The sequence below is a fragment of the Pelmatolapia mariae genome, linkage group LG14, assembly GCF_036321145.2.
Source record: "Pelmatolapia mariae isolate MD_Pm_ZW linkage group LG14, Pm_UMD_F_2, whole genome shotgun sequence".
In the NCBI taxonomy this organism is placed as follows: Eukaryota; Metazoa; Chordata; class Actinopteri; order Cichliformes; family Cichlidae; genus Pelmatolapia; species Pelmatolapia mariae.
Genome location: NC_086239.1, coordinates 21,728,997 through 21,742,910, shown reverse-complemented (window position 1 = coordinate 21,742,910; position 13,914 = coordinate 21,728,997). Strand labels below are relative to the sequence as shown.

Sequence of the window (13,914 nt, the reverse complement as noted above, 5' to 3'; positions counted from 1 at the left end):
AGTTTATCTTTTTTATTTATGCTGTTTTTATGTCAGTTTAGTTCAGACATAGTTTGGATATTAGTGTCAGGTCCTGCTTTTTTATTGTTTCTGGATCATGCTGTCTGAATAAATAAGGATTTTTAAGTTTATGTGCCCCCCTCCTCCTTCAAGCAGGTCCCAGTTAATAATGAATAGCCTATCGTTTCTGTTTCATCTGATATGCCACAAATAATTTTTAAAGTCATATCATAAATATCATCATTAACATCTGCTCAGCTGCCCCTTTGGAGTGTATTGTTGATGTTTGAATTTCTGCGTAAAACAAGACAAACTCATTTTAATGATGATATATAAAGCTAATAAAAGCTAATCATTTTGTTGCATCTTTTGGAAGATGACAAATTGTTCAAATGTCACTTATTTTTAGCTTAAAATAGAGGATGCTTTATTACACAAAGTTCCAGAAAAATCAATAATCTTTAAATAAGGCTGGCCTGGATGCTAGTTTAGAAGTGTGGCAGGATTTCATTCCCCTGACACATTTCTAGCAAGCCTGCGGTGATGGGAATAAGCAAAATAAAAGTTACAATGATCAATCATTTTCCCTCGTGCCCTCTTAAATACAGTATCTTGCAAGAAAACGGAGATGGTCATTTTTATACTGCATGTCTATTTCTTAATGCATTGCTGGTCAAACAGGGGGAAACTGTTGCCAGTGTCTTCTGAAATGTGATATAGTTAAAGTTATACTGCCATTAATCACTGCTTTGCTACACTGGGGTAATGGACAGGTGCGACACTCGTGGCGTTACCGAGGAGACGAGCTGTTGTGTTGGTGTTTTCTTCTACAGGGGGGAAAAAAAACAAAACAAAACACCACGGACGCAAACTTTTTGTCTTCCCAGCAGAGGATGGAGGTTGGGAAGAAAGGAGAGGAAACTGTGTGAATGTCCATCGCGTCTGCTCAAACAGGTGCCAGATAAGGTTAAACGACAGTGCGGATGATTGGTCTTTTTCTGTGTTTGTGTGGGGGGTTCATGTGCTGCTCGTCCGTACACTGCGAACCGTGAATAATGATTCGACTCGGGTCAGATTCCATTGGAGGCGTTCACCTGTATCTGACACTAGTGGTATCGCGTAGCTGCCATTAATGTCCAATTTTCAGTGAAAACAGAAATAGAATACAGATAAAGGTAAAACACCATCCAGCTTCACACCCGACCACATAATTACCCCAATGGGCTGTGGTGAGGGATCATATCCTGGCGCGCGCTGGGGGGTCAGCGGCGATAAGCTTCAGCCCAGCTCCCAACGTGGAGCATAATTACTCTATTGATAATTCACCAGGAAAATGGTCCCAGCCAATTGCAGAGCTTCGATTTAATGGATTGGACGATGAAACGAGGAAGGAATGGAGGAAAGGAGGCTGCAAGGGGGGAGTGTGTGTGTGTGTGTGTGTGTGTGTGTGTGTGTGTGTGTGTGTGTGCGTGTGTGCGTGTGCGCGCGCGGAGGGAGGAGGTCTGCACATGGGGGCAAACAGCAAGGGCCTTTTATTAGAAATGAAAATATGTTTAGGTCATAGGGGGACCCATTTTCCCTGGAGATAATAAGGCCAATAAAATGTAAAGCAGGGGAAGGGCTTGGAATGGGGTCCAACTGTGGCTGTTTATCTGTGTGTGTCCTGCATTAGCCCATTTATCCCCAGCCTTAAATTAGCTAATCATTCTCCAAGGGGAAGGACTTGGTCAGGAAATTGACATTTAGCAGCATAGGCTCACTCTATTAACTACAGTAAATTTAATTTGCTGCACACCCCAGAAGTGGGCTGTTTTCTTTGCCATCAGAGGGAGGAAGGGAATGGGAGACAGAGACAGAGAAATAGAGGGAGTGGGAGAGAGGGAAGTTCTGTTTATTGCATCTGCTGCTTCTGACCACAATTTGCTTGGCTGTAAATATAGGACTTGGACTTGGAACACTGCGGCTCTGTTGTATTTCCCCTCATGTACTGCTGATTAAAAACATACGCATGCATTGTCAACACATATATTCACTCATTCCAAGGTCAGTCAGGGCCATGATGGATAATCTCTCTTGGAGACTCCATACCCCCCAAAAAGTGCAAGATTTTTCTTTTTCCTTTACAAGTGATTCCCTGACTGGCTGAATCATAGTTCCAGTAAAGGCTATATTTAACAAGCCAATCACAAGGCCTGGAACTGGAGACTGCTCTCACCTTTACCTATGAATAGGATGTATCATAACAATTATTTTTGATAATCACCCCAGGTTACTGCTTTAGTTTCTGATCTGCAGATGCAATGAGAATGGCTTGGCAGGAAAATTATACCACACAGGGGCTGTTGTAGCTGACTGCAGTGCATGAGTTACGTGTTATGTAGTTATGCAGCTGACTCTGAGATTAAAGGTGTCACCTTGGGATTTTTTTCACCATTCTCTACATTTTTATCTAAAAAAAACCCCAAATACAAGCAGAATAATCAATATGTTAATAGTTTTTCCAACTGGAGTGTTTGGTTGGACATTTGAGGGATGTGAAATTTATTTCTAACATTTAGGATTTCGGTGTCAGTTTAAAAAAAAAAAAAAAAAAGAGAGAGAGAGAGAAAGTGTAGACATAGAGCACAGAAACAGAGCAGGGATTCTCCGGTGATCAGGATCACCCCGGCCTAATTGATTGCAACAGTTGTCAGAGTGTTGTCTGTTAGGATGGTGACAGGCGTCTGAAGAAAATGATTAGTTTTCTGTCGGGAGAGAGACAGCTCTGGATGCCCCAAACTGCAAACTAATAAAGGGGGGAAAGCAATAAAGCTCATGGACAGCAGGTTTGACTGTTTTTATAGACAAATCAATAAAATGATAGATGATGGAAAATAACGGCATCTCAGCTGCCGATTTCTACTGGGGTTTCAAATCATGATCTTTCCCCTCTGCACACACACAAACGCACACAGTTGCGGCACATTTCTGCGTTGATAGGAACATGCAGCGACACATCAATAAGTTTATATTTCAGTATTACGTGTCTTTATGCATCGAACTCTTTGGGATATAAATTACACTTTGAATTTTCCCTTTCCTGTATGTTCAAAGTAAGTGTGTTTATGTTCGTGTGTCATGGCTAACAAAGTAAATCTCCCACTGCAAATCTTTTTGAGACCAGAGGGCCAGTGTCAGGATCAATACCAATGATAGGTCTTCCTCTGAGCCAGCCTCTAATTGGCTCAATTTCTAAAATGTCGGTGTGGTTTTTCTGTGAGCGTGTGTGTGTGTGTGTGTGTGTGTGTGTGTGTTTATAGTGTGTGGGCTTGTATATAACTAATATTACTGTGGACCAGTGAACGATGACTCTATCAGCTCCTGTGAAATTTGATCTCAGAGTTTCATTTTGTGTTTTAGCAGATGCAAGCCTCAAAGTATTGCTATGCAGGAATTTCACCAGTGTTTCAAAGCCTGGCAGCTCAGATGGAACTAAATTGATCCTCTACCGAACGTACCGATAAGCAACGGAGTTTTGTTTTATATATGTAGAAAAGTACAACTATTAATTTAGCTAATATAGTTTGGCTTTGTTACACGTATAAAAACAGCTGAAATATATTAAAGCTGTAAAGAAGTTTTATAATAAATTACCAAACAAATGTAATGACTTAAAACTGTTTTAATTGTGAACCCTGTATCCACTGCTGTATGTGAATGACGTTAACTGGGAATCGGTGCTCTGTCGCTTATATAGCCTAGAAGTATTGACATGGATGCTTCAGCATTATATTGCAACATAAAGTCGCAATTTGCTAAAACTTGAACTGTGTTGGGTGTCATTTCCCATAGTTGTTATCAATTTGCTTTGAATTTCAGTTCTGAAAACTGCATATCCTCTCTCACATTGTCAGGTCTTTATCTTACAGTATAAACAGCCTTGAGGGGATTGTTGTTGTGATTTGGCGCTATATAAGTAAAACTGAACCTACTATTGCACCTGTTTCTATTTCATATTACTCTTGCCACATTTTTCTGGTGTGAAACAGTTTCAGCCACATTTGATTAGGCATTTAGGGATTAAAAGGCATTCTGGGAAATATAGACACTTACAAGGCAGAACGCGAGTAGCTAAAACAATAAAGGTGCTTTCCCTTTCGTATTCACTGTGCCAGAAATGAAAAGAAATGTCAGTGGTTTATCTGCTTTAACTTTGCCTTATCTCTGCTTTAGGTCTCATTCTCGCCACCGGCGGTCTCGAAGTAGGAGCGGCAGTCGCAGCCGGCGAGGTACCCACAGCCGCAAAAGGAGCCGCAGCCACAGCAGGGACCGGAGCCGGCGCAAGGGCCGTGACCGGGAGAGGGAAAAAGACAAGGAGAGAGGACGGGACAGAGACAAGGACAAAGAGAAGGACAAGAGTAAAGATAAGGCAGAGAAAAAGGGGTAAGTAGGATGATATTATCCCTTATATGTGAGGTGACAGCACAGGTAGACACAAAGATACCTTAATAAGTCTTAGGTACTGTCGACTCTACTGGACCACAGGAGAGCAGAAAATGCTGATTGGTGTAATACGGACATAAATGCGGAGCTCGGTCTCAGCTCCTCCATCTGTCCATCCATCACTCGATCCTTCCATCCATCAATCCATCATTCCCTTTCTTTATCCATTTCTCCTTCTCATCAAGCACCGGGCAGCACGGGCCATGTAATGCGATATAGTTCCCTCTTGTAAGAGGAAAATCTCACAGTGATATAAAAATAGATGGTAGTTAGGAGTGTGGCACAGGTTCGGTTTTTACCGAATGCGTTGGTCACCAGATGATTTCTGATGTATTTAACTGCACTTTTCACCCTCTGGACCCGGCAGCAATAAGTCTAGAAACATAACAGGATTATATGCACCTCCAAATGTCTTTGTTGTCTCTGCCAGGAAAAAAAAACAATAAACAAGAGTGTCTTATTATTAAAGTTAGGAAAGTTACCAAAGGACATCTACACTTGCAAGTTTATGTCTACTAAAGACTCTAATACAGACGAGGAACAGGTTCAGAGTGTTAGCAGTTGTACACTCCACTACAGGTATAACTACCTTAGAGGCTTCTCTTTGCGTCTGCCGATATAGCACTCTCAATCCCTCCCCCATCGCGGCATTCTCTAATGTGATTGGAGGCCACTGTAATACGACTGGTACTCAGTTGTTGCCTGTCACATTGAATGGCACAGATGTGTGTATTAAACTGCGGATCCCAAGAGTGATACAGAGCAGCTGTTGTGCTACACATCGGCTTACCAGACTTTAGTCCCCCCATGTTACTGCATGGAAACTGAGGGACAGGCTGAATTTACTCCACAGTCGACAAAACCTTAAGCCGATTAATTGATTAATTCATCGACTGAAAATTTAATGGCAAATGTAGCCTTAATGCTGATAATAAACAAGTATATTCAGCTTAAGAAAACAATCATGGGCACTTTTCAATTTCGGATAAATAATTAGTTGAAGATCTCATTGGCAGATTAGCAGATGCATTTGTCAGTTACTGTCAAAACTCTTGTTTTAAGGATTGCTTATATTATGCTTAAATTTAACACAAAGTTTTCTGGGAGGAAACACTTTGAGGGAGTATTTTCTAGGCTTTTCACTGGTTTTTCCTTACAGAAACATGCAGTAATAGCCGTACGACAGTTTCTGATTTTATGACTGTTTGATCTGACTAAAATCTCCATTCCTCAGATGTGTTCTTGATGCAACTGTGCACTCAGATGAGGAAACTTATAACTGTAGCAGTGGCTGTGAGAGACCAGAAATGCTGTATGGTATATCTAAGAACATTTCTTTCTTTTTTTTGTTAAATAACGCACTTGAACAACTTTGGGTGGAAATCACGTGTACTGAATCTCATTAACTGAGTTAAATGCCAAGAACAGAAGAAAATGTATATCTTTGCTAGCACAACAGATTTCATGTATTTAGGAAGTATTATACATTGACGTCATTGAGGAAAACACAAGCACGATCAGGAATATTGTTAAACACTTATGTGTTATTCAAGATGTTTATTTAGAATTAAAGATCATAGGGTCGTATTTGTTGATAATAACAATTTTTGAAGGATTTCTGTGTATTCAGCACTTGTTTTTTCATCACTTTTGTTGGTTGTCAGTGAGAAGCTTGGGTGTTAAGACTTCTCTGTATGGCCAGAGCCTGGATATTTGCTTTTAAAGGAAAAGTGCTCCCATTTATTTGCCGCCATTACATATTGCCTTTCTTAGATCAGTATCAGGAAAACAAATAAAGCTAACAGTGAAATGTAAGGCCAGCAGACTATATCCATTTTCTTATTAAGGCTTCAATATCCTTTAGCATCGATAGGAATCTCTTCTTTTATCTCTGACCCTGCTTTAGCTTGTCTGTGTGCATATTTGTGTAAATCTGTGCGTGCGCGTGTCTGCATTTCCACCTGTGGCAGTGTTGATTTATGCCTAAGCCTGTGGAGGTTTAAAGATTGAATAAGTTCGACATATGGCGCTGACCCACTAACTGACGTGACATATCGAGTCAGCACCCACTTTAGTAGGTGTAACTGTGAAATCTGTTGCAATGCACCGCTGTGCTAAATCCTACCTTTACAAAGCTTCTACATTTTACATGTATATAGTTTTTAAAGATGTTTTTTTTTTAACGATATCAGAGTGTTGATAGAGTTTTTTGCCCTTTTACAAATAAAATATAAACATCTTTTCTTTCCAAGTTAGTTAATTCTTTTGTTTTTTGCGGGGGTGGGGAGTTTTAACTTCAGATTTAACACTAAAGACATTATTCTCCAAGTCATGTGATATCACTTTACAATAGACTATTGCAATTTTTTTTAAATTAGATATAAAAGCATCAAGACAGAACAAGGAAGTTCAAAGACACTGACGTACAGTGAGGTATACAAAACACTTTGTACAATAAGTTACTTGGTAATATTCATTTGCCAAGTTTCCAGTACACACTGGACAGTTCATATCAAGTTACATTTTAATTCTGGATATAAACTCTCAGTAACTGTCCCATTGCTCCTTGACCACATCGTTTTTACAATTAAGCCTCCCCAAAATCTTCTCACAGACACCAAAGCCTGAGAATTAGTCTGGCACAAGTTACTAAACCAACTATAAATACTCCCATTACATACTTATTCAGCTGTTGTAAGGCATCTCTGTCTCCTAGGAGACATGGTCTTGGTGACCTGGGTAAATTACACTTCAACTATTGGCCTATATAATCCAAAACATCTCTCCAAAAAGGAAAAACACTGGAACATTTCCATAATCCAAGCACATTAGTGCCTCTTTCAGTCTTGCATTTCCAGCATAAAGAGTTGGCATTTCATTTTAAAATTGATAAATAGTGTTTGAGATGATGAATTTTATGAAGAAATGTTTTCAGTTTAATTTTGACTTTTGATAGCACAACAACACACAGGTTGGATAACTGTCAGTATGGCTGCCATTTATGCCTGCAGATGCTGATGTGATCTTATAACTGTCCAAAATCTGCTTGATGCTCACAGGAGTTTAGCTGCCTAGCATGTCCTCTTTCAGCAGAAGAAAGGCAGAAGCAACAAGATACTTCAGGAATATGTAAAACATTTTTTCCCTTTTTACTGTATCTAATTTGACAAGCTACTTCCTCTTCCTTTTCCATTTCCATTCTTCTTCTTTTTTTTTAATGGCAATGGGGGTAGGGTCTATGCAAGCCCCTGATCCTCACCACTTGAACACAAACACCTGCGCACTCCCACATACTATTACACTCCAGCCTCATTTACATCCAGGTTTTCTTGCTGGGTGATAGGAGAGGAGTGTGGCGGTGGTATGCTGATGGCGGGGCGGGGTGGAGAAGCGGCTCAGGAGCTTTATAGTGTCTGTCAGGATGAAAGAGGGGCCCCTCAGAGCGGCACCCTGACACCGACTCTGTGTGTGCGCACATGTGTTTGGTGTTGTTGTCATTAAACATTTAAGACTCCTCTAGTATGACAGCAGGCAACTTGGTGCTCCAGCGGCATGTTTTCATGCAAAATTTATTGAAAAAGACGAGCTGTTGTTAAGAGATCTTGTTGCTTTTCACCAGTGGCAAAGGGTAAGTGGGTGATTGTAGGGGTGTGTGTGTACTTGTGTACTTCTGTGCAAGTGTGTGTGCGTGTGTGTGTTTACACAGGATTATGTACAAGGTTAGTAGGTCAACTTTGCTCTGGATAAGCATCTGGGTTAGTACTTGCAGAGAGGGTGTTAGTTTCCTTTAATTTAACCACCACTTACATTGTTTACCTTTTTCTTTTCATTGACACTTTTCTCAAGATGATTGCATGCTTGTGTCCTGCATGCTGTTTTTATTCAGCATTAAGCTGAATGCAGTGGTGATTTTTAACATGTGCCCAGTGCCCTTTGATGAGCACTTCTCTTTCATGATTTATGATGACAATAATTGAGAAACGATCCGTTTCATGGATAAAAAAAAACCTGAAACGGTTTAACACAGTTTCATAAAGACATCATGACCTGTTTATTCTCTAGATTAAATTTCAGCAAGCTGTGAGGTTTTTTTTTTTTCCTTTTTAAAATTACCTGAATTACTTCATAAATTTTCCACGAGTAATGAAATATGCCAGGGGCAAAGTTCAAGAAGATCAGATTACATCCAGAGTGTATTTGCTGTCCTCAAAACAATTGTTAGAGTGCATCACTTAAATGAATACACATGCTAAACCTTCAAACCCCTGCACAGCTCTACGGTTACTGTGCAAAAGTCTTGAGTTACCCCACATTTCTTTATATGTCGCTAGGAAATAGATGCAGTGACTCACTGAAATGTGTGCTACCTTGCATGAATATACAGCATAGAGGCAAAAACTGCTAAATTGTGCCAAATATTTTGGCAATAGCTCTTTGGGAATCAGATTGCTGGTGCAAAAATAACAAAACATTTGTCAAACTGTTGTGTCTCTTACTTTTTTTGTAGATTCTACTAAAGAGATGAGAAGAAAGCCTCTTTCTGACAGGCTATTTTTTTCTATTACTTTTTCCTATTTTTTTGGGCTATGTGTAGACCCAACACTGGTTCATCTCTTGAGTTAGGTGCCTTTTTTATTTTTGAATGAGTCATACAGTGGATTGCAAAAGTATTTGGCCCCCTTGAACTTTTCCACATTTTGTCACATTACAGCCACAAACATGAATCAATTTTATTGGAATTCCACGTGAAAGACCAATACAAAGTGGTGTACACGTGAGAAGTGGAATGAAAATCATACATGATTCCAAACATTTTTTACAAATAAATAACTGCAAAGTGGGGTGTGCGTAATTATTCAGCCCCCTGAGTCAATACTTTGTAGAATCACCTTTTGCTGCAATTACAGCTGCCAGTCTTTTAGGGTATGTCTCTACCACCTTTGCACATCTAGAGACTGAAATCCTTGCCCATTCTTCTTTGCCAAACAGCTCCAGCTCAGTCAGATTAGATGGACAGCATTTGTGAACAGCAGTTTTCAGATCTTGCCACAGATTCTCGATTGGATTTAGATCTGGACTTTGGCTGGGCCATTCTAACACATGGATATGTTTTGTTTTAAACCATTCCATTGTTGCCCTGGCTTTATGTTTAGGGTCGTTGTCCTGCTGGAAGGTGAACCTCCGCCCCAGTCTCAAGTCTTTTGCAGACTCCAAGAGATTTTCTTCCAAGCCCTGTATTTGGCTCCATCCATCCATCTTCCCATCAACTCTGACCAGCTTCCCTGTCCCTGCTGAAGAGAAGCACCTCCAGAGCATGATGCTGCCACCACCATATTTGACAGTGGGGATGGTGTGTTCAGAGTGATGTGCAGTGTTAGTTTCCACCACACATAGTGTTTTGCATTTTGCCCAAAAAGTTCCATTTTGGTCTCATCTGACCAGAGCACCTTCTTCCACATCTTTCTGTCCCCCCCACATGGCTTGTAGCAAACTGCAAACGGGACTTCTTATGGTTTTCTGTTAACAATGGCTTTCTTCTTGCCGCTCTTCCATAAAGGCCAACTTTGTGCAGTGCACGACTAATAGTTGTCCTATGGACAGATTCCCCCACCTGAGCTGTAGATCTCTGCAGCTCGTCCAGAGTCACCATGGGCCTCTTGGCTGCATTTCTGATCAGCGCTCTCCTTGTTCGGCCTGTGAGTTTAGGTGGACGGCCTTGTCTTGGTAGGGTTACAGTTGTGCCATACTCCTTCCATTTCTGAATGATGGCTTGAACAGTGCTCCGTGGGATGTTCAAGGCTTGGGAAATCTTTTTGTAGCCTAAGCCTGCTTTAAATTTCTCAATAACTTTATCCCTGACCTGTCTGGTGTGTTCTTTGGACTTCATGGTGTTGTTGCTCCCAATATTCTCTTTGACAACCTCTGAGGCCATCACAGAGCAGCTGTATTTGTACTGACATTAGATTACACACAGGTGCACTCTATTTAGTCATTAGCACTCATCAGGCAATGTCGATGGGCAACTGACTGCACTCAGACCAAAGGGGGCTGAATAATTACGCACACCCCAGTTTTCAGTTATTTATTTGTAAAAAATGTTTGGAATCATGTATGATTTTTGTTCCACTTCTCACGTGTACACCACTTTGTATTGGTCTTTCACGTGGAATTCCAATAAAATTGATTCATGTTTGTGGCTGTAATGTGACAAAATGTGGGAAAGTTCAAGGGGGCCGAATACTTTTGCAATCCACTGTAGATCGGCGTTAAGTATCTTAACAGACAAACAATAAAAAAAGGACTGGACTGAAAATGAGTGAAAAACTAAAAGACTTTCAGAAAGTCTATTGCCCAACAAGAGAGTCTGGCTCCATGGAAACAAAATGTAAAGAAACAAACGGTGGCTCAAGACTTTTGCACGGTATTGTAATTCATCAACTACAGTGCTGATCTGGAGCAGGATTTATGCAGAAAAATCCAAACACAAACTAGGTGAATCTAAACTCATGCAAGTCTTTGTTTGACAAATACCACTAAATTAAGGCCATCTGAACACCCCTGGCAGGCGATAGAATTACTGCCGAATGACAATTTTCTGAATATATATAAATTAGCTTTGCAGCGCACCAGATACTTTCTCATAATACCTTGTGCACAGGTCAAGATTAATTTTATTTGTCAGAGTTTTATCGTATTCCCTGAAACAAAGTACAAGAGGTAAACAGTGTCTCATGTTAACAAGTGCGCACCTGTCCCCAGGCTGGGAATTGACAGAAGTAAGAGCGTATTTCACCTGATGTTCCGACCCAATTCACACCCCTGATTAATGAGCAGACACTGAGAATTTACGCTAACAGATGGCTGTTTCTTCACAGAAAGTGACAGGTTTTAAGCATTTTACATTTTTATTTATTTATTTATTTTTAAATTACAACTAAATTTTATAGTAAGAAGTAAGTGTTTGTTAGTAAGTACGGGTTTGGCATCATTAAACGCTGTAGTGGTTCAGGCTTTGATCAGGCTTGAAGGGATTTCGTTAGGTCGTGGATGGAGAACAGTCAGGCTCCAGTTTTTCTGCATTTCATTATATTGTTAATGCATGCATACGCCATACACACAGGTGTGCACACTCTCACTTTTCCCCCTTCTTCTCTTCATCTCGAGCAACCTTCTCGGAATTCAACGCCTTCAACAAATTTTTTTTTACTTCTTTAGGAGAAGTCGTCACCCTTTTGCTTTGGGTGGTGCTGACCTCTTTTCTCTGTAACAGATCATAGAGGTACTGCAAGCTTCACATGCTTCACATGCTCATTCTGAGAGGTCTGTCCAATTAGGCTGAACTCCTTGCCTATGCCGGGTCACGGGAACACATTGGTTCATCTTACTCAATTTAATGTAATTTGAGTAAGAAATGGGCACAGGCTGGGCAACCGAGGCACAGAGAGCAGTGTGGAGACCTCATGGCAGCAGAGAGCCATCTTTTCCCTGTGCATGTAAAAGGAGTTTATATAATGAGCTTAGGGTTAAAGAAATGAAAAGACAGCCTACCTTTCATTAAAGCCTTTTTTTGAAGTCCTTTTCTATGAAAGAATCATTTAGAGGTTTTTGTCTGCTAGAGAGGAACAGCAGTTCAACAGCATCCATTATTTGTACAGAATAGGACAGCTTAGTTCATGTTGGTAGAGTTTCTTTTTTTAAAAATAAACCATTAATATAAAACATATTTTCTTGACATTTTTATACAACAAGCCGTCCTCACCAACCCACCCATTGCTGTTTTCTTTCTGTGAATGTGATTGTTTAGTAATTCCTCTCATTAGTCTGTTTTCCCTGCTGACAAACTAAACAGAACCCAACCTCACCACAGGGGTCCCAGCAGGACCTGCAGGCCTGAGTTTGGCTAGCTTTGCTCCATTGCTCAGCCTTAACCTCTGGAAGCCGGGATGCTGTGAGGCAGAGAGAGAAAATAAAACAAGACCCTAGACACCGGCACACACACATTTTCACTTACTACTGTTGATTTTCTCTCCCTTCTTGCCTTACTCTGAGGAAATGATTGTCTGCTTCTTTGCTTCTGTTGAACATCTATCAGCTCATTAGTGTTGGTAATACACAGAGAAAGTAAGTGTGTTTGTGTGTGTGTTTGTGGGTGTGTAGCCCCTGCCTGCGGCATCCTCTCAGCCTGGTGGGAATGTGTGTATGGGTGGTGTGGATGGGACCACTAGCTGCTGCTTCTGTGTGTGTGTGTGTGTGTTTGTTGTATTTGCGTTTCACTGCACTCTTGCAGGACTCTAGGCTGTGTCTGGCTCTGGGAGCGGGTCCGGGGAGGTAAGAGAGACTTCAAACACCGTCCTCGGAAGGTTAGGATACACTCACATTGACTTAAATCAATGAACTGTAAGTGTGTGTTTTATTTGTGTGTGCGTCAAGGGGGGTAGCCTAGTGGCCAGGAGCAAGATGAGACGTGGGTGAAGCTGAAGAGGAGTAGGTGTGCGTGTGTGTAGTCTGGGTGGGGGCTGGGTGGCTGAAATAGGAGTGATGCCTACATGCAAAGGGTGGACAGCGAGCATGTGCACACAGACGCACACTCAGGTCCCAGTAGATAAATGCACACACAGTTTGGTTCAGCTGTAGCATTTCTTGGCCTATGGCTGCATGTAGTCATTATTTATTTTTTTTAATACAAATAATGAGCAGATTAGATTAAAAAACAAACAAATAAAACAAAGTAGTCATTAATAATAGACTTACTTTACATCTAGAGAACCCTTTTAGATACAAAAGCAGGTCATCTAACTAGACTCCACACCCCTTCTCCAAAACTTGGTTTAAGGCCAAAAAAAGTGAACGGTATAACGACTTATAAATAGCTTTGTCAAAAGGGTATTATCATAGGAATCCTCCACAGGGATCCGTGCAACTTGTAGCTCCAGAAAATGTATTTGGTCTTTGCCAGTCTGGGACGATTAATGGTTCGTAAGTGCCACGTATGATGCAGACAGGAGACACAGACAGTGCATTCATTCTGTGGGCGTGACCCATTTCTGAAATTTATGTCACTTGGACCGGTTATGCAAATGTGAAACACATAATTAGTGCTTTTTGGGGATGGTTGGATGGTCTGGGAAGATTCTTTGGTTCCCGTTGTCTCTGGAAATATTTTTCTGCTTAAAAAAATCATAGAAAAAGGTCAACTTTCACTCCTTCACATTTCTTTGCCTATGTCAGTATTTTACTGAAATGGTGGATGGGTATGGGTACAGTCAGATTGATATTTCCTCCTGGAATTTGAGGTTTTTACAGCTTTGGGGTGTTAAACAGCAGTCCCAGGCCATGAGATTAGCCTGATTTCAGGGTACTGCCCTGAAACTGAACTGAAAACAAAACTAAAAGTCAATAATGGTGATGATTCTTACTATTATAATGTTTAAT

The 13,914-nt window shown here is 40.8% G+C and overlaps 1 protein-coding gene across 1 annotated transcript in view; it reads left to right on the top strand.

The window, feature by feature from the left end:
- Nucleotides 1–13,914, top strand: part of rsrc1 (arginine/serine-rich coiled-coil 1) — a 121,020-nt gene that overhangs the window by 17,158 nt on the left and 89,948 nt on the right. The window contains exon 4 of the mRNA XM_063493407.1: nucleotides 4,213–4,422. Within this exon, the coding sequence (XP_063349477.1) occupies nucleotides 4,213–4,422 (210 nt within the window). The remainder of the gene's footprint in view (nucleotides 1–4,212; nucleotides 4,423–13,914) is intronic.